The sequence below is a fragment of the Pagrus major genome, chromosome 19 (assembly GCF_040436345.1).
Source record: "Pagrus major chromosome 19, Pma_NU_1.0".
Taxonomy (NCBI): Eukaryota; Metazoa; Chordata; class Actinopteri; order Spariformes; family Sparidae; genus Pagrus; species Pagrus major.
The window spans coordinates 12,089,292-12,114,787 of record NC_133233.1 but is presented as its reverse complement, the minus strand read 5'-3'; the positions used below and the strand labels follow the sequence as shown (position 1 = coordinate 12,114,787).

The following is a 25,496-nucleotide window of genomic DNA, read 5'->3' as shown; positions in this document are numbered from 1 at the left end:
TGGCTCTGTGGGCCTGTAAATAATGAGACAACTCCACCAAAGATTTTCAGTTTTTTTAATAAAAGATTTCTCTTTTTGTGTTGTTTTTACACATTTTAAGGCATCATGCACAAAAAATAAGCCATACTAAAAGGCATTATGCTTAACCCCTCTACCAAAAATTATATGTTCTAACATTTGAAGAGTCGCTGTTAAAAATAAGTTTGTACAAATATGGCATGTAAGCTGGCATGTCAGTGAATCTCGAAGCAGAACATTACCTGCCTTCACTGTTTTTGTAAACATGGCTTTGAGCAAAATAGGGCTGAGGAAAAGACAAGAGAAAGGGAAAGCATGCTTCGACGTGGGGCTAAATTTCCCTGAAAAGCATGCAATGCATCTTAAATCATATTTACAATGCATCGTTTTAACTCTCAGCAGAGTTAATATTTTTTAATTGTATCAATTAAAGTTAAGACATTAAAAAGGTTGTCGACAATAACAGACAGACTGACAGACAGAAAGACAAGGTGTGTCCATTCAATTCCCCAACCCCAACACAGATGTAGCTCAGATTGGTCATTCAACAAAACACTACAAGATTTTTTTATATACGTCAAGCATTGTAGTTGGACCTCAAAACAAATACTATCTTGTTTTTCATATTTTGGTGTGTTCATTTCTATAAATTTGTGTGAAATAGCACAACTGGGCTAAAGTAAAGTTTAAAAAAATCTTGTAGTGTCCACCATGGCAAACATCCGGGAGGTGCCGCTAGCTTTGGCACAGTTGTGTCCAGTTGTGCTCTTCTGTGGTGATCCGTGTGCGTTATACTATATTGAAGACCATGGATAGATACTGTTCATATGAAACCTGGATCCAGCCATCCTGGTCTGTGTCGTACCGCCTGAACACGTCAGTCAACCTCTGTAGAAAAGAGGCAAAAAAGAGTGAATTAATATGAACAGATTGCTCCAAAGTCTCCAATACACCATGAATATCTTACAGATTCGGTGTCATATTGAAACCTCATTGTTTTATTCACAATTTTTACGTCATATCACATTTAAGATTCAAATATAGCAACACAAGGTCACTCCTTCAAATCTAGGTCTGGAAAAGTGCCAAATAAAGCGGAGCTAGAGCTATTGTGACACCTTGAGAGGGGCACTTCAAAAGCAGCTGTTATTTTACTCTCCTAGTGTACCTGAAAGAGCTGCTTCAGCTACTGTATTAATGAAAGGTTATAGTCACACTTGGCAGCTTCCACTCAGCTGTGTGTGTGTGTGTGTGTGTGTGTGTGTGTGTGTGTGTGTGTGTGTGTGTGTGTGTGTGTGTGAAATTACCGGAACAGAACAAGCAGCAGGCTCAAGTGGAGCTTCCACAAGAGATTAATAATCTAAAAGGGAAGACTGTAATGCGTTTGCATAATTAAACCCTCCCTTTGAATCTTATGAATGCAAGAGTAGCCTTGTTGTGATTCAAGTGCAAAACCCAAGGACATCATATATTCATGTATGTGCATTCAGTTTTTTTTGTGTTTTTTTAATTTAGTGTGAATCTGTTACCTGTAGTACAATACAGCACTGGATGAAGTCATCGAAGGCAACCTGTCCCTTCCTCTGGCGGTCGAACTTTTCTATCAGCGTGCCATAGAACTGGTCTGATAGACGATACCCTGCACAAAACAGGAAATAACACATTAACAATATACAGGACATGGATTTTAAATTCCCCAGTATGATCACCTACACAGCTTTACAGCACCCGAGGCTCCTAAGTCGTGGAAGGGAACAAGTCTTAAGTAGAAAAAAACTTGACCATGTGATGACTTCACAGTGGAGGAGAACATTTTGAAACTGTTGCTGTAGAGCTGTAGACGACTTGGAGCTGTGCTGGTGCACACCGGCTGCAGCAGATGAACAGCTTGTGACAGTAGTTAAGAATGATAAGGTCAAATGAAAGGATGTCTTCACAGTACTGCCTCCATCAGTATAATACGTCCTTATCACTCAGCCTTTACTGCAGTTTTAACTGACATATATTGTCAGCGACATCTCAGTTTCAACAACATATTGATTATGGCTCTTCTGGCATTTACTGAACTTAAACAGGAGACTTTAGGGATTTAGCTGTAGGCGCTTTTACACATAAACACGTGACACAATCACAAAAACAAACAAAGAAGGGTTGGCCATCTGTATCTACATTATTTTACGTTATTATTAAGAAAGCAGCAGGTGATAGGAGTTTCTCTTCTTCTTGCTCTTGTTTTATTTATGCAGTGTGCATAGTGGATAAAAGTGTGTTATGTGTCTTGTACAATTGTTTTGGAAATCATACACTGAATTGAGCAAAATAAACCAAACCAAAGCGAAAATCAATGACAGATTGAACAGTTTTTAAATTTTAGAAATTTTCATTTTTTATTTGTAATTTCTGTAATTAGTAGAGGACAAATCCAAAACCCTTGTTTATGGCAAAAAAGCTTCCATTCTTCAAATGTGTGCAGTTTCTCCTCCAACTGTATGTTGCAAGTCTTCATCTGTAAATTCTGGTTCATCACAATAACAATAGTGCAACAACTTTTGACAATTATGGTTGTTTTGTTTTTTTTTGTGGAAATTTCTGTATTTTTTCTAAAACCCTAGCGTGTAAGGCTGCAACTAACAATTATTTTCATTATTGATTAACCTGCTGATTATATCAATAACTGATTAATCATTTAGTCTATAAAATGTGAAAGAATTGACATCTTCAAGTAGATTTTTTGCCCAACCAACAGTCCAAACCTAAAGACTCTTCATCAACTATCGTAAATGGCACAGATTAGCAGCAAATCCTGATGTTCTTTTCAAAATAGTTGCCAATTAATTGTCTTTTGACTCATCAGTACATCTCTATTTGTGTGTTGTTGCAAAAAATAACAATGAACGTTTGCGAACCTATCAAGTATATAAAACATGAGCGGTGACTGAGTATAAATTAAGGATAAAATTCCAAACTATTCCTTTAATAAACAATTTCCAAAAACAAACAGAGAGCTACTGAAAAGACAGAATCTGACCTTTTGACACAGAGAAAGGACCCTTCTACAGACAGCAATGGAGCCCTCCACCACAGTCACCAAACTGAAATTAACAAGCATACTTTGCTGCTCACCGAATCCAGTTAGTGCCTGCCTGAGCTCGTTCTTATCGATGAAGCCCGAGTTGTCCCTGTCGTAGGTCCTGAAGATGTTCTGCCAGTCTGTGATGTATTTCCACACGCCGGCGAACTCATTGAAGTTGACCCCGCCTTTATTTTCCCTGTCGAACATGGCTGAAGAGAGAGGCGGAAGAGGTTAAAGGCATTAATACACACAACTCTTGACATGTTGGACTCCAGCACACAGTTGGAACCAATCCTGTGACGTGAAAGCAAAAACAACACTGAACAGTTTTAAATGGCTGTCAGAGAGCAGAAAAGTGTAAACTGTGAGTCTCACACTTGACTAACTCCTGCCTCATAAGACTGCTTGATCCTCCCCAACAGTACTCCACTCCTCACCCCTGTGCGGTTCAATCCAATTACCTCCCAACAAAAGGAGTGTTATCACAGGATTCTTGCTGGGGGGACTATTAAACAATAGATTTACAGAGTATGGTACAGTGGGATGGTGAAGCGATGGAATTAGAGGGATTTACTTCGCAAGTTGCACAACAAAAATGGAACAAAGTACACATGAGACCCGGGGAACGATATTTTTGGCATATTTTTGTCTAAACTGGAAGCAAACGTGCAAAATGTGAGTTTAAAGGTAGATAATAAATCAGCCACATTCTTTCAGATTCAAGAAGAGATATACACCTAAAAACTCAAAGTACAAAGGCAGCTTTATTTGTGGTGAAGTGGTCAGACCTACATTAGTAAAATTAAAAAGCCATAGCCCTTGACTACACAGCAGAGTTTTTAACCTCAGCTGTATATAACAACTAGAGTGTAAACAGATCGTTATTTGGAGTCCGAGGCAATCGGCTGCTGCCTTTTGAGACAAACTTTCCCATTTCCTCCAGATGCTCTCTCCTCCTCCTTCTTTTATTGATGGCTGCAGGTTTCCACTAGAGCAGCACTTACTGAAGCCAAGATAAGTATATTCCTGCTCTCAGACCGCTCAAAACTGAATTAATTTGTCGGGCCGTCATGGAGAGGAGGCAAATAAACAACAAGCATGTCTTTGTTAGCAGCTACTTACATATGATGGAGCGCACCGTCACTGGGTTGAAAGGAGTCCATGTGCCTGTGAGTCAGAACAAAACCAGTTAAAGACATACCGGCCCAGTGAGGTTACTGGGCTATTTTAGTATCTATTGGACAACAACATTAAAAACATGTATAACTTTACTTGTATTGCAGATAAAAACACAGAAGATATCGTTATAAAACACAACAGATAATCCAGCTCCACAGAGGACAATTATGAGGCAAAGCTCATACTGTAAGTTTTCAGTAGAGAGTTGTTAGACTGCCAACTACAGAAGCTGAGAGCAGCTGCTAATATTTTTTTAGGACCATTATCCTCAGATGGTTAAGATTTCATTATTTTGGCTTAATCACAAAAATTTCTCAAGATAAATATCTTTAAGTGCCCATATTTATTTTTAAGACCACTGCTGTATCACAAGATACCAATTAAGGGATGTTGTTTTCTACTGTGTGCTGTGTATGTATACTGTGTGCTGGGTATGTATACTGTGAATTTTTACTGTGTGCTGGGTATGTATAATGTGAATTTTTACTGTGTATTGGGTATGTGTGCTGTGTACTGGGTATGTGTACAGTGTACTGGGTATGTGTACGGTGTACTTATACGGTGTATTGTGTATTTCTACTGTGTATTTCTACTGTGTGCTGTGTATTTCTACTGTGTGCTGTGTATTTCTACTGTGTAATTCTACTGTGTGCTGTGTATTTCTGTGTATTTCTACTGTGTATTTCTAATGTGTGGTGTGTAGTTCTGTGTATTTCTACTGTGTATTTCTAATGTGTGGTGTGCATTTCTATTGTTTGCTGTGTATTTCTGTGTATTTCTACTGTGTATTTCTAATGTGTGGTGTGCATTTCTATTGTTTGCTGTGTATTTCTGTGTATTTCTACTGTGTATTTCTGCTGTGCGCTGTGTATTTCTGTGTATTTCTACTGTGTGCTGTGTATTTCTGTGTATTTCTGCTGTGTATTTCTACTGTGTGCTGTGTATTTCTGTGTATTTCTACTGTGTATTTCTACTGTGTGAAGTGTATTTCTATTGTGTAATTCTACTGTGTATTTCTGCTGTGTGCTGAGTATTTCTACTGTGTGCTGTGTATTTGTACTGCGTATTTCTACTGTGTATTTCTACTGTGTGATGTGTATTTCTGCTGTGTATTTCTATTGTGTAATTCTACTGTGTATTTCTACTGTGTGCTGTGTATTTCTGCTGTGTATTTCTACTGTGTGGTGTGTATTTCTACTGTGTATTTCTACTGTGTGATGTGTATTTCTGCTGTGTATTTCTATTGTGTAATTCTACTGTGTATTTCTACTGTGTGCTGTGTATTTCTGCTGTGTATTTCTACTGTGTGGTGTGTATTTCTACTGTGTATTTCTACTGTGTGCTGTGTATTTCTACTGTGTATTTCTACTGTGTGCTGTGTATTTCTACTGTGTATTTCTACTGTGTGCTGTGTATTTCTACTGTGTGATGTGTATTTCTGTGTATTTCTACTGTGTATTTCTACTGTGTGCTGTGTATTTCTATTGTGTGCTGTGTATTTCTGTGTATTTCTACTGTGTATTTCTACTGTGTGCTGTGTATTTCTGCTGTGTACTTCTACTGTGTGCTGTGTATTTCTACTGTGTATTTCTGCTGTGTGCTGTGTATTTCTATTGTGTGATGTGTATTTCTGCTGTGTATTTCTGTGTATTTTTACTGTGTATTTATACTGTGTGCTGTGTATTTCTGTGTATTTCTACTGTGTGACGTGTATTTCTATCGTGTATTTCTGCTGTGTATTTCTACTGTGTATTTCTACTGTGTGCTGTGTATTTCTGTGTATTTCTACTGCGTATTTCTACTGTGTATTTCTACTGTGTGATGTGTATTTCTATTGTGTATTTCTGCTATGTATTTCTACTGTGTATTTCTACTGTGTGCTGTGTATTTCTGTGTATTTCTACTGCGTATTTCTACTGTGTATTTCTACTGTGTGACGTGTATTTCTATTGTGTATTTCTACTGTGTATTTCTACTGTGTGCTGTGTATTTCTGCTGTGTATTTCTACTGTGTGGTGTGTATTTCTACTGTGTATTTCTACTGTGTGCTGTGTATTTCTGTGTATTTCTACTGTGTGATGTGTATTTCTGTGTATTTCTTCTGTGTATTTCTACTGTGTATTTCTAATGTGTGGTGTGTATTTCTATTGTGTGCTGTGTATTTCTGTCTATTTCTACTGTGTATTTCTACTGTGTGCTGTGTATTTCTGCTGTGTATTTCTACTGTGTGCTGTGTATTTCTACTGTGTATTTCTAATGTGTGCTGTGTATTTCTATTGTGTGCTGTGTATTTCTGTGTATTTCTACTGTGTATTTCTACTGTGTGATGTGTAGTTCTGTGTATTTCTACTGTGTATTTCTAATGTGTGGTGTGTATTTCTATTGTGTGCTGTGTATTTCTACTGTGTATTTCTACTGTGTGCTGTGTATTTCTGCTGTGTATTTCTACTGTGTGCTGTGTATTTCTACTGTGTATTTCTACTGTGTGCTGTGTATTTCTGTGTATTTCTACTGTGTGATGTGTATTTCTGTGTATTTCTACTGTGTATTTCTAATGTGTGCTGTGTATTTCTATTGTGTGCTGTGTATTTCTGTGTATTTCTACTGTGTATTTCTACTGTGTGCTGTGTATTTCTGCTGTGTATTTCTATTGTGTGCTGTGTATTTCTGTGTATTTCTACTGTGTATTTCTACTGTGTGATGTGTAGTTCTGTGTATTTCTACTGTGTATTTCTAATGTGTGGTGTGTATTTCTATTGTGTGCTGTGTATTTCTACTGTGTATTTCTACTGTGTGCTGTGTATTTCTGCTGTGTATTTCTACTGTGTGCTGTGTATTTCTACTGTGTATTTCTACTGTGTGCTGTGTATTTCTGCTGTGTATTTCTACTGTGTGCTGTGTATTTCTACTGTGTGATGTGTAGTTCTGTGTATTTCTACTGTGTATTTCTAATGTGTGGTGTGCATTTCTATTGTGTGCTGTGTATTTCTGTGTATTTCTACTGTGTGATGTGTATTTCTACTGTGTATTTCTGCTGTGTGCTGTGTATTTCTGCTATGTATTTCTACTGTGTATTTCTTCTGTGTGCTGTGTATTTCTGTGTATTTCTACTGCGTATTTCTACTGTGTATTTCTACTGTGTGATGTGTATTTCTATTGTGTATTTCTACTGTGTATTTCTACTGTGTGCTGTGTATTTCTGTGTATTTCTTCTGTGTATTTCTACTGTGTATTTCTACTGTGTGGTGTGTATTTTTATTGTGTGCTGTGTATTTCTGTGTATTTCTACTGTGTATTTCTACTGTGTGCTGTGTATTTCTAATGTGTATTTCTACTGTGTATTTCTACTGTGTGCTGTGTATTTCTATTGTGTATTTCTGTGTATTTCTACTGTGTATTTCTATTGTGTATTTCTACTGTGTGATGTGTATTTCTATTGTGTATTTCTGCTGTGTATTTCTACTGTGTGCTGTGTATTTCTATTGTGTATTTCTGTGTATTTCTATTGTGTATTTCTATTGTGTATTTCTGTGTATTTCTACTGTGTATTTCTACTGTGTGATGTGTATTTCTATTGTGTATTTCTGCTGTGTATTTCTACTGTGTGCTGTGTATTTCTGTGTATTTCTACTGCGTATTCCTACTGTGTATTTCTACTGTGTGATGTGTATGTCTATTGTGTATTTCTGCTATGTATTTCTACTGTGTATTTCTACTGTGTGCTGTGTATTTCTGTGTATTTCTACTGCGTATTTCTACTGTGTATTTCTACTGTGTGACGTGTATTTCTATTGTGTATTTCTACTGTGTGCTGTGTATTTCTGCTGTGTATTTCTACTGTGTGGTGTGTATTTCTACTGTGTATTTCTACTGTGTGCTGTGTATTTCTGTGTATTTCTACTGTGTGACGTGTATTTCTATTGTGTATTTCTACTGTGTGCTGTGTATTTCTGCTGTGTATTTCTACTGTGTGGTGTGTATTTCTGCTGTGTATTTCTACTGTGTGCTGTGTATTTCTACTGTGTGATGTGTAGTTCTGTGTATTTCTACTGTGTATTTCTAATGTGTGGTGTGCATTTCTATTGTGTGCTGTGTATTTCTGTGTATTTCTACTGTGTGATGTGTATTTCTACTGTGTATTTCTGCTGTGTGCTGTGTATTTCTGCTATGTATTTCTACTGTGTATTTCTACTGTGTGCTGTGTATTTCTGTGTATTTCTACTGCGTATTTCTACTGTGTATTTCTACTGTGTGATGTGTATTTCTATTGTGTATTTCTACTGTGTATTTCTACTGTGTGCTGTGTATTTCTACTGTGTGCTGTGTATTTCTGTGTATTTCTACTGTGTGATGTGTATTTCTGTGTATTTCTTCTGTGTATTTCTACTGTGTATTTCTACTGTGTGCTGTGTATATCTATTGTGTGCTGTGTATTTCTGTGTATTTCTACTGTGTATTTCTACTGTGTGCTGTGTATTTCTAATGTGTATTTCTACTGTGTATTTCTACTGTGTGCTGTGTATTTCTATTGTGTATTTCTGTGTATTTCTACTGTGTATTTCTACTGTGTGATGTGTATTTCTATTGTGTATTTCTGCTGTGTATTTCTACTGTGTGCTGTGTATTTCTATTGTGTATTTCTGTGTATTTCTACTGTGTATTTCTATTGTGTATTTCTGTGTATTTCTACTGTGTATTTCTATTGTGTATTTCTGTGTATTTCTACTGTGTATTTCTACTGTGTGATGTGTATTTCTGCTGTGTATTTCTATTGTGTAATTCTACTGTGTATTTCTACTGTGTGCTGTGTATTTCTGCTGTGTATTTCTACTGTGTGGTGTGTATTTCTACTGTGTATTTCTACTGTGTGCTGTGTATTTCTGTGTATTTCTACTGCGTATTTCTACTGTGTATTTCTACTGTGTGATGTGTATTTCTATTGTGTATTTCTGCTATGTATTTCTACTGTGTATTTCTACTGTGTGCTGTGTATTTCTGTGTATTTCTACTGCGTATTTCTACTGTGTATTTCTACTGTGTGACGTGTATTTCTATTGTGTATTTCTACTGTGTGCTGTGTATTTCTGCTGTGTATTTCTACTGTGTGGTGTGTATTTCTGCTGTGTATTTCTACTGTGTGCTGTGTATTTCTGTGTATTTCTACTGTGTGATGTGTATTTCTGTGTATTTCTTCTGTGTATTTCTACTGTGTATTTCTAATGTGTGGTGTGTATTTCTATTGTGTGCTGTGTATTTCTGTCTATTTCTACGGTGTATTTCTACTGTGTGCTGTGTATTTCTGCTGTGTATTTCTACTGTGTGCTGTGTATTTCTACTGTGTATTTCTAATGTGTGCTGTGTATTTCTATTGTGTGCTGTGTATTTCTGTGTATTTCTACTGTGTATTTCTACTGTGTGATGTGTAGTTCTGTGTATTTCTACTGTGTATTTCTAATGTGTGGTGTGCATTTCTATTGTGTGCTGTGTATTTCTGTGTATGTCTACTGTGTGATGTGTATTTCTACTGTGTATTTCTGCTGTGTGCTGTGTATTTCTACTGTGTATTTCTATTGTGTGATGTGTATTTCTGCTGTGTATTTCTGTGTATTTCTACTGTGTGCTGTGTATTTCTGTGTATTTCTGCTGTGTATTTCTACTGTGTGCTGTGTATTTCTGTGTATTTCTACTGTGTGATGTGTATTTCTATTGTGTATTTCTACTGTGTGCTGAGTATTTCTACTGTGTGCTGTGTATTTCTGTGTATTTCTACTGTGTATTTCTACTGTGTGCTGTGTATTTCTGTGTATTTCTATTGCGTATTTCTACTGTGTATTTCTACTGTGTGATGTGTATTTCTATTGTGTATTTCTACTGTGTATTTCTACTGTGTATTTCTACTGTGTGCTGTGTATTTCTGCTGTGTATTTCTACTGTGTGGTGTGTATTTCTACTGTGTATTTCTACTGTGTATTTCTACTGTGTGCTGTGTATTTCTGCTGTGTATTTCTACTGTGTGCTGTGTATTTCTACTGTGTATTTCTACTGTGTGCTGTGTATTTCTGTGTATTTCTACTGTGTGCTGTGTATTTCTGTGTATTTCTACTGTGTGATGTGTATTTCTGTGTATTTCTACTGTGTATTTCTACTGTGTGCTGTGTATTTCTACTGTGTATTTCTACTGTGTATTTCTGCTGTGTGCTGTGTATTGGGTATGTATACTGTGTATTTCTACTGTGTGCTGGTATATATCAAAGTGGCTCAGGCCTGTGAGAGCTGACCAATCACCGCAAGACTGGGCTTTTCGGGAAGAGGGCCTTAAAGAGACAGGCACTAAAATAGAGCATTGACAGAGGGTGAATAGAGGTGCCTCAGGAATAGAAAGTATGAGAAAAGTGAAATGTGTTTTTTGAACATTAAAGCATTTAATGAAAACATTTTCAAGTAGACATCAACAATAAAAGTATGAACCTAAAAAAAGGGGCCTTTAAAAATCACAATAATATCATATTGTGGCTTAAGTAATGTGATATATTGGAGCTCTGGTGATTCCCACCCCTAATAGAGAGATAACGGTAGTAGGCAGCCACCTCTGCCTGTTATATTGGTTGGCATTTTGTTCGTGAAGTAGTAACGATCTGTGTGTAGACAAATGACGGGCAGGGGTCATGTTCAGTTCCCACAGCAGCCACCCACACTGATAATGCACTCACAAGAGAGGAGGATAAAAGCATTGACCAAATAGCAGAAATCACATTAAGGAAGGAGTTGATGACGTGTGAATGCATCATTATATTTCATCACAACAGACGTAAAACTAAGTCAAAGTTGTTTTTAAAAAAGACTTAAAAGTTTGGTGACATTTTATGGCCTTCCGCCCCCCCCAAACACATAAAACGGTCATTTCTCACCTACAGGACAAACTCTTCAATCATATGTGAATCCACCTGTCACTTATAACGCTCAGGAAAAAGACTGATTGTGCTTTAGTTCAGCAGGGTGTTTATACTTTATGGTCTACTTCACACTCTCTCAAGACGCTGAGATTTATCAGGGTATCTAAATCCTTGCTGACTCACCATCTCACTTTATCACCGAGAGGCCCGACAGTTCAGGACCAGAAATAAAGAGGAGAGAGCATGGGAGGATGCAGAGGAGACGAGATGAGAGAGACCAAAAGAACCCATAAAAGAGAAGAAAGAAGAGAGATAACCAGATGAACAGAGGCAACAAAGGAGAATTGACCAGAGGAGATGAAAAGGCGCACAAAACATTTGCAGTTTAGTTTGTGTTGCAGTAACCTGAACTCTCTCGCCTACTTTTGCTGACCTAAGATCCCTCCCTGAAACTCTATCTACAGACCTTTAAACAGCATCTGCAGGATTTTAACATCTCCTCGGCGAAGTATGGAGCTTTTTTCACGCTGTGCCTGTTCCAGCTTGTTTTTGATTTCCCTCCACACTTTAGCTATGCCAGCAGTAAGCAGGTTTGCAGCGCGAGCTATAAGAGCTTAGATAGGAGCTCTTTGAAATAGAGAACCTCATTTAAATAAAAAGGTTGCAAGCAAAATGGGTTTTTTTTTGTATTTTATTTATTTTGACCTGGATTCCATCTTTAAAAAGGTCCATAAAATGTCCAAATAAATTGGAAATAAATGAGTTTAGGACTTAAAGACATTTTGGGAAGATTTTACTTCAGTGTTCAAAGAAGACACTCAACAATTCCTTCCTCTTCAGGTTTGTTTTATTGATGTGTGAGTCTGTCTGGGACTGTGGGTAGAGCTGGTCTGGGACCAGGCCTGAGGCTCGTACTGGAACTGGTGTTTGGGCCAGAATCTATATTCTTATATTGTACTTTTATTGCAATCCTGATCGAAAGCAACAAACATAAAATATCATAAACGTACTGATGCAGCAGCAATTTGTAGAACTAAGTCAGAGTGACTGCTGTGTGTTTACTTGCTGCAGTTCAGTCCGGTGAAAGCCAAAACTCTATAATGGACTTACTGTTTGTAAATTACCTCAGACTAATCTCTGATATTTTTCTACTGTCTGCAATTAAGTAATATCAGCCAATATACAGGCCTGACTGATGTGTCGGCTGAGCTCTACTTAAACTGCAATAGACAACTTTTTTACTTCTACGTATCGTTCTGAAGTAAATACTGATTGGGCGGTGTAATGGCTGTAGAAATATGACACCATCCGGGTATAGATTGGCTCACTATAAACCTTGCTTTCACTATGGTATTAGGCTGGATATTTCACAGAAAACAGAAGGTCATATTACAGCACAACAAAAGCACTGCCTGCCATTGCACAAACAAAACAGGAAGATGCACTGTTTCCCTGCTCAAGATCCACGGGTTATGATGGAATAACTGGAATAACTGTGGAAACTCTTCACTGCAAAAGAAAAATAACCCTGATGATGTAGGAGGCAAAGAAGGTGAAGAAGGAGAGTGAAAGAAACCGAGATTAACCAAGAACTGGTGTTATGTTAAAGTTTGTTGCCCCGCTGATATGTGTTCCCCATTTCCAGCGGAACCTGAGACGGTTCAAAACCGGCTTTCTTTCCACTATATCAGTGAGTAACAAAACTTGCCTACTTATTAATACAACCAGGTGTTTTACTCTGACATAGAAATCCAGATCTCAGTGTTATGAAAAGGCAAATTGTTTTGTTTTTTGCTTCGAACAGTGGCTAGGATGCTAGTTCAAGTTAACTGCAAGATGTCCAGCCGATCAGACAGACAAAGAGGAATCAGAAATCTTTTTGTAGCGCCTGTTGCAATGATGTTGCTCCAGCATTAGAGCCATCACAAACATGACCAAAGGCAGTGAGAAGAAGAACAAGCTTTGACCTTTACAGCCACACTGATTCCTCTACTCACACACACACAGTCACACACACAATTTTCACACCAGTAGCTGGCTGCGAGGTCACCAATGTATGCCAGACAGACTGCGGCGGCCCAGTTTGAGCTGGTCAGTATGGTTGAGATGTTTGTGTGCGTCTGTGTGTGCGTCTGATGGCCCAACTGGTACAATACACCCTCTGTCCAGTCCACACACTGGGCTCTCTCACTGGGGAGCCTAACTGCCAGTGGTGAGGTGGAGAAAGGAGAGAGAGAGAGGCTGGGAGGTGAGGAGAGAGGGAGGCTGATGGAAAAACAGAGTGAGGTGACCGCAGTGTGTACACATGCATATAACGGCTGTGCTGGAGCTCAGTGAGACACTTGGACACACACACTCGACATATGTGAGCACACATGGACATTAACTTTGACACACAAAGCCAGAATTTTCTGCTATATACACTCTGCAGAGTCATTTCATAGACTTGAGCCATTTCACACATGAGCCACATGAGGTTTATTCTGATCTGACTGGTTTAAGTTTGAGATGTAACGGTAAAAAAAATACAATTGATCCGATTCCTTAGTTTGGATATCTGCCAAAACCGATACTGACAGCTCTTTTTTCTTGAATAATTTTATTTGAGTCATTGTTTCTCAAACTGTGGTACAGGAACCACCAGTGAAATAAGTTAATTTATATACATAAATTCAAATTAGTTTAGTATTTCTTTTAATATTTGTTTTAGCCTGCTACGTAGTCATGTTCATTCACGCCATGCATGCATACATTATCCATGATCAATTATAAGGTAAAAATGTGATGGCAAGACAGTAAAAGGAGGTAAAAATGAAAGGTTCAAAAACACTCCAATCAGATAAAGTAAACAGTAAACGGAATATCTTTAAGCTGTGGATAAAAGAAGACATCTTCTTGGGCTTTGGGAAACACTGATCGACATTTTACACTTTCTGACATTTTGAAGACCAAACACCAAAATAATTAATGAAGAAAAGAACCAACCTAATAGTCAAATGTGAGTGTATTCATTAGTTGCAGCCCTAATTATTATTTTTATTATCATCATTGTTATTTTTATAACTGTTGGTATTATATGTAAGATTACATGAGGCTGTAGTAAACCACACAGCATTTCTTTTGAAAGCAAACACTATACAAATGCGTACATGATTTGTTTAAGCTTCTCAAAACAAGGCATTGCCATAGCAATGCGCTCTCCTAAACCTGTTTGTATGTGAAGCCTATTAAACCTACAGTACAAATAAATAGCTTTGGAATACATTTAAATTTGATTCATATTACTACTAGTAAGTGGATTTCTAAACATGAGTTCAAAAGTAATGAGAGAATTTCAAAGAATCCAATGGGAAATTGGTAATCATTTAGACTATGGTCTCTGGATCGGTACATGAATTGGTGAGGTCACTACAATAAGTTAATTATGCCAGTATCGGAACCCAATATTGGATCATAACCAGTACTGAATCATTCCCAATTCCAATTTCCAGATCCTGAAAGTCCTATTTTTAAAAGCTGAGATTGTGTAGCATGCAATATTTAAAAACACCTCCAGGACATCGTGGATGCGTCATGAAACATTAGAAATAGTCACAGGCCAATGGGTCATACAGCAAGTCGTTCTCAGTTTCTGTTTGTTTTTGTGCGTTATGCCAGACAATACTCATGATGTGTGAGACATGCAGTAGCAGGCTGGCCTCAAGGAATCCAGTCACTCATAATCAGCACTGGTGCCTCGCAGCATTAGATAAGAATCACAGGGTGTAACACGGAGTCAATGAGCGCATGAAGCATCTCATCCACTGCTCAGCTGTAACAGAAATGGCTGAGCAGGACTGAAGATTGATAACAGGGAGAAGATTTTTTGCAAAGTTGGCTGACAAAAATCAATGCTTGCTGGCTCCTTACTCCAGTGTAGCAGAGTTTTACAAAATGCCACAGATGTAAGAGAGTTGTTGAAGGAGCTCCTTGACTCAAGCCATTCAGCCAACTCTGCAATCTGCACAGCAAGCATGTGCTCTCTCAATTGGATCAGCAATTTTCGAGGCTATTACTGCTCCTACACACTTAAATAAATAACTCAAGGAGGAGTATAAATCTGTGTGCGCGGGAGAGAGGGGGAACATGATGGCAAGTTGGTATGATGTCTACTCACCGCTGAGCGTGGGGAGGCCAAATATTCCATATTTATAGCAAATGGCGCAGCTACACACAACACAGACATGCACATACATTTGAGCGGCACAAAGCCAATCCGTGTCTCATCAGGGATGATACATTCTCAAACCAAGAGCTGATAGAGGGATGGAGAGAGGGAGGAGAAGAGAGAGAAAGTGGAGACTAAGGGAGAATGGGCGAGAGACAAAGAGAGAAAGTTAGAGAGAGAGAGGACAAACAGACAGAGGACACAGCGGGCACTGAGCTGGTGCCATAGCCTCCTGAGGACTGTGGGGAGATGAAATAAGAGAGGAGAGGAGAGGAGAGGAGAGGAGAGGAGAGGAGATGAGAGGAGAGGAGAGGAGAGGAGAGGAGAGGAGAGGAGAGGAGAGGAGAGGAGAGGAGAGGAGAGGAGAGGAGAGGAGAGGAGAGGAGAGGAGAGGAGAGGAGAGGAGAGGAGAGGAGAGGAGGCGGAGAGGAGAGGAGAGGAGAGGAGATGGAGAGGAGAGGAGATGGAGAGGAGAGGAGAGGAGAGGAGAGGAGAGGAGAGGAGAGGAGAGGAGAGGAGAGGAGAGGAGAGGAGAGGAGAGGAGAGGAGGCGGAGAGGATAGAAGGGAGGAGACAAGTTGAGATAGTGATAAAAGATGAGAGAAGATAAAGGAGAAGAGGAGAGATGCTGCAAAACAAGTCCATCCACTCTCAGTCTCTAATTTTGTTAGTTTCTAATTTTATGCAAGCAAAAGGATGATCTGCCAGCGGGAGACAACGTCAAGCTGATAATGCAGTATGTAACACAAGACACAGTGACATCATCGTCACTGTGATCATAAAGCTACACAAGCATTGTTTTTACTTTGAAAAAACAAAAACCAGAATCATTGAAACATGGCTGACAGATTTTTTAGAAATGCAAAAAGATAGCTATTGAAGGCAGCGTACTGAAGGAGAGATGAGAGGACGAGAGAGCATGTGGTGCAGAAACAGCAGAGGATGGAGGAGTGTAATCAGCAAAGCGCCAACAACCCCTGCCTCGCCTCTCCAGCCTCCAGGGCCCTGATACTCTCTGCACTCTGCTCCCCTGAGGGAGGAGGAACAACATGGCAGACAAAGGTTGGCTGATGGTGTGAAACTGATATAGATAAAAGAAGAATGTGCCAAGTCAGTGGGGCCATGGGGACAGCAGAGCTTCAACGATTAATGCATCATCAATGCATAATCATCTATTAGTTGTCAGCTATTAAACAAATCTCCCAATTATTTTGATAAATGACTGATCGGTTTTGGTAATTTCTTTAGAAAATAAAGTCAAAATTATCTGATTCCAGCTTCTTAAATGTGAATACTTTCTGGTTTCTTTACTCCTTTACTCCACAATGTTGTGACATTGTGGGCTTTAGGAAACGACATTTCCGACCAAAACCCTGATTGATTAATTGAGAAAATAATCAACAGATTAATCGTCAATGAAAATAATCGTGAGTTGCAGCCCTAGACGACAGACAGACAGACTGTGGCAGGTTTGGTGGCTCTCGCTTTCACTGCAGGACAGGATGAGGTGCAGCGTGTGTTCAGCCTCACTGGCTCTGTTTCATATCACAGTGAGCCTAATGAACTGGCGCAGACCAGACCGGCAAAACCTGCCGTTCACCACAAGCACGCACGCAGCAAGGAACACAAGCACCCAACGCTGAAGAAAAGGCACACACGCCAAGTCTGTAAAAACAGAAAGGCTCCTTACTGACCCTTGGAATGATTGCAGACAAAATGAATAACACACACATATTGTAGATAAACACAAGCGCTCATGCGTGCATGCAAAAACTCACACACTAATCAGTATGCTGAGCCAGAGCCACTGCGCAGCCTGATAACAGCTTCTTTCACTGCTGCTGCTGCTGGCTTCAACACTTCTTTTTTTTTTTGCTTTCCCTCTGAAGTGCCCAGAAAAAAATGGGTTTCCAAAGAGAGTAATCTGTTCAGAAGTCTTTGAAAAGCTGCCTGAGCGATTCAGCCATAAACTTGATGGGGAACTTATTATATTTTAATGAGAAGACAAACATCAACCAGTGCTACATTTTCTGGGCATCCTGTGCTCCTCTCACTGGGCATCTCATTCATCGGTGGCGTGTTTCGACCCTGCTGTCTCACTGAGAGGAAGGTCAAGAAGTGATGCTGGTGCGGTGTTGTGTGTGTTGGCATGAAAACAGATATTTTACCAGCCTGATGCTCTTCTCTGTCCAAGCAGGAGTAAAACTGACTTCACTTGCCAGGATTGGCGCAGAGAAGATGACCTGCTGTATCATTTATTCAACAGCGCTCTCCAAACTGCCTCGCAGAATCACAAGGTTTTCTTTTTTGTTTAGAGGGCCCCGGTGGGAACTAAAGCCTTGATCCTGTTCGAATCCTCCTCCTCCTCCTCCTGAGCAACACAGGACCAGCGCAAGTACACTTCCATCACTAGCAGCTCTAATTCTCATGTTCCATCCCTGGGTCTTTTTCATGCTGAGTTTGTGAGTTATTTCCTCTCAGTATTCAATCTTTCTCACATGAACTCCCGTTCTGCAGCCCAGGGAACAATCCTCATTGGATTACAATTTCACAATTCCGCGCCCCTTTAGTTACTGTAGCTTCGCCTGTCAAGCTTTCCATTCTTGCGCAGTGTGTATATGCAGTTTACAGTCGTAACGGGGGAAGATTTACTTGAAATCCTGAGTCAATTTTTTAAACATTTTAGATTTCAGAAACTGGTCTAAACTACAGATGATTCAAAGACCCAAGTTGTTCCTAAAGAGTGACATTGGGGCAGACCCAGGCATATTTTAATGGCTAGGTATCTGCTAAAATATAGCTGATTAAAATCCGATCATAGTCTGTGAGCGAAGAATCTCCGCTCTCTTACACTGCCGTACATTCAGAGTGGATTTCTAACAACTCCAACACAGTGAGACGTCTCCTCTCTAGCGGATCACTTCAGAGTCACATTCTCCCAGTTAATCTTTTATTTATATAATATCCGTTATTTAAGCTTATAAACTTAATAGTTTTTAATCAGGACCTAAAGTATTTGGTTAAAGTAGCTCATAAAAAATAAGGTGTTTCACATTTAGTAGGCTTCAGCTGTTGTTAGCTACTTCAGTGGGTCAGATAACATATTTCATCAATATTTCAGTAAATATATGTATTGGATTAGACTTCATTGGCAGATACCCAACATGAAAGTACTTGGATTGGGAAAAGGCCAAAAAAAGAAAAGAAAAAAAAAAACTTGATCAGGATATTCCTAATGATTAGGAAGATCTAAGATCAGTCTGTCAATTTCAATATATCCCTGTTTTGGATGCTTAGCTCAGATACTTGGACAACCAAATAGAGGTTATTAATGCATTACCTAAGGGATAATGTCTGACGAGGTGTCCAGTATCAAGAATTAATGGTCGACGTGGAGGCTATAACCGTCCAACGTACAGAGGAGTCCATTCATTCCTGACTATAGACACGTCAAACCATTGTCAATTGCCAAAGAAAAAAAAAACATTCATTTATATTTCCATGTGTTTTGTGACCATGTTAATGTTCATAGCTTATGTTAGAGGAGGAAAACATGGCGTTTAGTCCATTCCATACACGTTTTGTTGTATTTGTGTTTCAGGTTTTTTGTTAAAGGTAAGAAAGCCACCATCCAAACTTTTTAAATGTAAAGCATCGCTCTTATTCATTCATTCAATTCAACTACTTGCATGATAAACCTTGTAGATCTCTAACTATAATTGTAATTTCTCCACCAAGGGTAACTGATACATACGGGGGAAAAAATCTCTTTCTGATCTCACCCTCCTTACTTTTCGTCATGGTGGGACTCTAAAAAAGTAGTGATAAGTCTGTTCTACAATTTCAACCAGCAGTGGTTACAGTGTTGAGGAAGCTGTCATCAGGGACACTGAGGCGCATCAAAGCGTTCTCTTTGAAGCTAAACTGATGAACTTTTCACCTGCTTCCCTGTTGTTCTGGGACAAAAATAAAACTCCATTCATTTTCTATTCAGCTCAGCTGCCACTCCAAGATAAAAATAAAATCACAAACCATTTCCTGCTTTAAGGCTTGACAGTTGCTTAAATCAAAGAGAGAGCAATGGTGTGTAACGCGGAGATGGGAGGGAGACGGAGGCATCAAAAAAGAGGCAGAGAGGGAGTAATAAAAGTGTGAAAAAGTTAGAGAGGAAAGGAGACTGAGGGAGAGGAGGAAGATGAGAACAGAGCACAAATGAACAGAAAGAAACCCAAAAGGGAGTGGCTGAACAGTCAGACTGATACGTACCGTTCGATAAGGCCTGCTGAAGCTCTGAGTCTGATATCACTCCACTCCGGTCCTTGTCGACCCTGGGGAGGAAAACACAGATTAGATACCGCCTGTATTAACCACTTCACACAAACACACACACGTTCTGACACACAATGGGAGCGGGCATCAACACTCGCCAGCTGAAACTTGATCCTTTGGAGCGCGTGTCGACAGTATTTCAACAGTTCACAGAGAATGAATGGAGTTCTATGATTAGGACACACAAGGCGGCCTTTACGCTGGCAGCTCCCCTGAGACCGGCCAGACAAGCTGTGAGTGTGTGTGTGTGTTTGTTGAGCCTGAGACAGAGAAGTGAAAGTGAATGTTGGCAACTGTACAAGTAACTTGCAGTGCGACCAGCATAGTGTCAGATTGTGAGAATCTCAGACAGTGTAACATACTTTTAACGTGAGAAGTGAAACCAAATTAAAAAGAAGTAAAACATAAAAGAGTTTACAGCTGTGCTGGTGGCTTAGCGGTTAACCCCATATAACCAAAAAGTTGCATGCTTCCGGCCTGTATCACTATATCAAATAAAGACAAAGTGCCTTAAAAATCTAAACATGAGAAGGAATTCATTTGAATTTTACATGATGACAAAATGTAATCTATCCTTCATGGTTTCGATCTGAAACAATAAGTTGTTTAATCAAGACTAATCAACAAAACATTTGACAGAGCAAAAATGCCAAACATTCTCTGGTTGTAGCTTCCAAATGTCAATTTAGCCTTTGAAAAATTATGATTTTTCATTACTGCCTGACATTTTATGGACCAAACAATTAATCAGTTAATGAAGAAAATAAATGTCACTTTAATCAATAACAGAGCTGCACCTAAAGATTATTTTCATTACTGATTAATCTGTCAGTTTTGGGTAGGGCTGTCCCAAAAAACATTATTTGGGCTCCGGAGCTTCTGTAGTAATCAACAGTGAATATGCAAAGCTTCGGTTGGGGTAGGAGGGAGTGCTGAGCATGACTCGTGGAGGACTTGGCCAGACATTTCTCTGTTCTCAACCGAGATGGATGGCATAGCTCGCAATGCGTGGTTTTTGGTTTAATTAAATGCAATAATTTTTAAGGCTTCTGCTCTCCTATAGTATTTTTGTTTATTATTATAATTTGTTCTTGAATAAAAGGACATTTCCAAAAGGTTCGGTGTGTTTTATGCATGTTTGTAATCCTGCCCGGTTTGGTTAAACAAGGTATAATAACCAACAATCAAAAACCCGAAGATAATCAGTTTAGTTTTAAAAGAATAAGTGATATTGGATTGGGCTCCCCTTCTTTAAGTACAGAAATTATTTTCAAATGCTGTGTCCAAATTTAAACCTAGAACTGAAGAAGCTGAAACACACACCCACTCTTCGGAGGAGCTGGATCACCGACTGCCATCAAAGAAAGGAAACATAAGAAGACATGATTATGAGCAGGCTGTCAACTTATCCCATAGGTTTAATAAATGCCAATAAACTTGTATGGACTAGTATACTTTCTGGATCATTATCATCATCTGGTCATCATCTCCTCCTGACCAACATCCAACAGTTTTTAGGTCATGAAATGAACAAACCGGTAGTGTGGAATTAGCAAGCATGAGGGAAACCCCCTCAGATAAAAAGGCATGATATGACATAAAAATCTAAAAACTGTAAGAGGATTATTTTGATTGTTAAACCATCTCCCTAAAGCTGACAACTACTAAGATGTATTTACAGCCCAACTCCAAGCCAAGACCTATCTTTCTCTGAGATGCAAACACATAAAAACATTAACAGGCTGTACAGTGACACATATATAACGGGCCTCACATTTTGAATGTTACTCAAACATCCAGTGACTCAGTTGTTCCTTAGCAACCTTCCTGGCCCAACCTGTCGACACAGAGCATGCTCGACAAATGCGTTGTGAATACCAGCAGAGGGGAAGAGGCAGGGAGGTGACGGGGAACCCCCCACCCCCCACCCACAGGCCCAGCCCAGTGCTGACTTTGAGGGCTGGGTTTCCGCTCCCAGCTGTGACACTGTATGTGCCGTCATCCCTCCATGTCTGCAGCCTTCAAGGCTTTCTACACGGTGATCAGCTATATGGCCTGTGTACCTTCCCCCTACCTAAATAAAGAAAAATAAACATAAGGTGGTCTCCTTGGAGAAAAAGAAAACAGCCTCTATAAATGAGAGCTTTGTCACAGTAAAAGTGAGGAGTGGTGGGTTGGTGGTGCAGGGAGTGGGGGAACAACCTTTACCAAACACTGATTACACAAACACAGATTAACTCAAAGACGTTTGTGTGTATTTTTTTCTCCCACTTCCCTCTTACCGCCTCACTCACTCAACCTAAGGGAAAGTTACCACACCAGACTTTTACCTAAAGCGAGCTGAAAAGTTGAAAACATCATTAAAGTGCCCTCTTGCCTGCAGCACAGACCGTTGAGCATCTGGCGTTTCCATCTTTCATGCCGTCAAATACAGAACTTTCTATGTGAAGCAGCCGGACGACATAAAACATCATGGCTGAGTCGGTTATCCTGCTCAGATTTTCCCATGTTTCACTGTTTCCTATTAAGCAATACGGTTGGAATATGGCTTGCGGAACAAAGGCTGCCCTACTTTCCACATAAATGGTCCAAAAGTGAGGTGATGTCACTGTGGCTCCCATAGAGAAGAAAAGAAACTCCCAGCTAAAAGCTGCATTCACGAAAACCTGGTGTCCAACAGTCAGTTCCCATTGCTAGCTTTCGTATTATTTTTGGTCTGTTTCCACATGTTTCAGTGATCACATCTGCTTTAACTGTATGTAAAAATCTGACTCACTCCTTTTCATTTATTTCACACACAGCCAGATTCCCTCCCCTACAAGTCCTAATTTGTTACTAGCGAGTTTGAATATGTTGTCATTCCAAATGTTCTGAGATCGCCAAGCAGTAGCACACTGGCAGTGGACATGTTGTTGTGCTTGCATAGCAACAAATCTGCACTGCTGATCTAAATCCAACTCAAAGCCTCATGTTGTTCTTGGGTTGGGTGACATATTTGTCATGCCAACATCATTCTTTAGAACGCAGTCAAAACAAGACAATGGCTTCCTCATGACTCAGCCCGTGTCGAGGCATGGAATTTAATTTATCTAAAAATATAGGAGCGAACAGCTTCAGAACAAATGTGACTTCATTTCTTCTCCAGCCATGATCACACAGGAGGATAAAGACACTTACAAAGTGTGACTTAAGCCGAATGGATTAGCAAAAGACGGTGCAACAGTGGGTGAGTCATAGCGTGGAAGTCACACAGATTGAGAGGCCTCCCGTGCAACTATGCTCTATTGACTCTGGTCACATGACTGAGGGAATTCCAGCGCCGCTCTGCCAGATATTCACCAAGAGGCAGCAGATGTTGCAGCACAATGTTCATGTGAGTGAGGATGACTGTGTGTGTTCTCATGACAGTCACATTCTCGTATCTGTATGACGTAAAGCGGCGTGTGGATGCAGTCATGCATTATTAAGAATGTGTGAGAGAGATGAAGAGAAATAAATATATATACATGAGACAAAGTGTGTACATGATCCAGCCTAATTTCTGAGGGGTTTTTGCGCCACACATAAATAATTCGTTAAGGGTGTTTCAAGCCTTGCAACGCGTGCAGCATCTCAATGTTGTGAGAAAGCAAAGCAGCAGGAAAAAAATCCTCTGCAGTATTACATAACTCTATAGCTTACTACTACCAGGGGCCAAAACATATCAACTATTTCCCTCTCTGCCTACAACTGTGACCTTCTCAGCTGCTGACACACTTTTGACTCAGGCTATGGTGAAATTGATGACGATCAGCGTTTGGAAGCTGCGGCTGACACTGTAACATCAGCTCAGAATAAAAATAATACAGTTTTTGGTTGTTATGGTCTGATCTTACGAATACATTCATGTCAGGGACCAATAAATGATTACACACTGCGTCATATAGACTCACAAATGTCAGAATTCTTTAGGAAACCACATCTTGAGAGGATTTAACCCTGGTGGCTCGGTGCTGATACAGACAGTAGGCAAGAATTCATTCACAAAATACCCTCTCATATCTCTGTTTTTAAATGAATTCAACTGAGGTGTCTCTGTATTACTGGGAGTACCCTGAACAAAAGCCTTCAAGGACTCCTGGAGGTCCTTGGATCCAGTTTGTAAACTCTCACTGCTACAGAAGCCAGCTCACTGGTTGAGCCTGTTACTTCATTTCAACACCAATATTAAAAGCTACATAAAACTACTGTGTATAGTACTCTAATGTACTGTAACGCGACCAGCTGTAGGACGTGTAACTAGCTATTTCCTATGTGTTGTACTACAGTAGTATTTCCAGGAAGCTCCACAACTGAGAGGTAACCTTAGAACTGACAAATCACTAATTTCACTGCGGGGCACTTCCGTATGCCAGAAATAGTTTTGAAGGAAACAAGAGTAAAGAGAAAGCTGTCAAGAAAACCACCAGCACCCAGCCCCACTCTGTTCCTCTCCGCGCCTCAAACGACAGCAGTGTTCACTGCGGAGCGGAGTGAGAGAGGCACAAGGCGGCGAAACCAACCGCCTCTCTCCGCCACTCACCTCTGGAAGATATTCCACAGAAAGCCCTGGTCCGGAGGAGCGTTGATGTGTGGGGGAGCCTTGTACGGACTGTGGTACGCCATTTTAAAGGGTGTGCTCTGTCAAAAATGTGCAAGTAACGCCGACGGACTGCTCTTCCTCCTGCTGTAGTTTCTTTACTGGACGGCTTCAATCAGACTCCACCACCCGACCTGCCTCTGCCTCCTCGCGCACAGAGGCGTGGCCAATCATTCACCACTTCCCATAAGGAGGCTGACGTCACATGTTCCTTTCCTTTCAGCGGCTTAAAAATAGGAACTGTAATAAAAGTGATTTTTAAAATTAGAAAAGCAAAACAAGAGTGTTTTAAAATGATCAATTAAACATTTCCATCAAATAAATAAATAAATAAATTCCCTCTCCAGAAGTTTGAAGCCATAGCGAAATATAACAAAAATACATGATAAAGTTCTGATCTTGTATCACCGTGTTAATTGCTCATTTATCTTTTATTATTTGACTATTTCTTAATCAAAATCATTTTCTCTTCCTGTAAAGTGTAAAAGTGACAGATCTTGACTTGGAAAGGGATATTGAATTTCATTTTTGCACTTTTTTGTTTGTAACAACAACATTTGTAGTAGTGGGATATTAAAACCATGTTATGAAATGACAGCATTACAAGTTTTTCTTAGCACACTAGAAAGGCACTAGGTAGAGTGCATATCTCCACGAAGGCACAACAGTCCCCTTAAACTCAATTACCCTTAACTGCTTAACCATTATTTAAGATTATCAGCTCTGTAACAGCCAACCACTAGGACAACACAACAATGCAGATGGAAACATAATCTCCATTGTGTTATAAGCAAACTAAGCAAATGTAAATGTTATGTTATGGAATCTTTATCCTTGATGCATTAACATCTAAGCAGCGACCAGGTAGACCTATGCATTAAAACAGCAGTGTTAAGCATGACTTTAAAGTTGTAATGGGCTGATAAGGAGTTCATTTTAACTACTTTAATATATTGCAGGGTGATTTTATCCATAACAATGCTTAATAAAGTATATCTGAAAAGTAAGGAAATACAGCTATGGTGTGGTGAATGGTGCAGATGTGTGAATGTAGTAGGATAAATAGTACAATACTGATAAGTGTAAATTCGCAATCAAAATGAAATCAATCAAAATGATACTGAAGCAGACTACCTGATTGAATGTATTTACCCCCAGTGGTAATTATCTACAGCAATCA

General features: G+C 39.5%; 1 protein-coding gene across 1 annotated transcript; it reads right to left on the bottom strand.

Annotated features, from left to right (window-relative positions):
• Window positions 1-41: 41 nt before the first annotated feature.
• On the bottom strand, window positions 42-24,504 carry pdcd6 (programmed cell death 6). Its single transcript, XM_073488341.1, has 6 exons — window positions 24,260-24,504; window positions 19,636-19,697; window positions 4,214-4,258; window positions 3,142-3,300; window positions 1,548-1,657; window positions 42-906 (listed from the first exon to the last, which is right to left on the bottom strand). Exons 1-6 carry the CDS (start codon window positions 24,340-24,342, stop codon window positions 808-810), a joined length of 558 nt encoding a protein of 185 aa, XP_073344442.1. The 5' UTR covers window positions 24,343-24,504; the 3' UTR covers window positions 42-807.
• Between the last annotated feature and the right edge of the window lie 992 nt (window positions 24,505-25,496).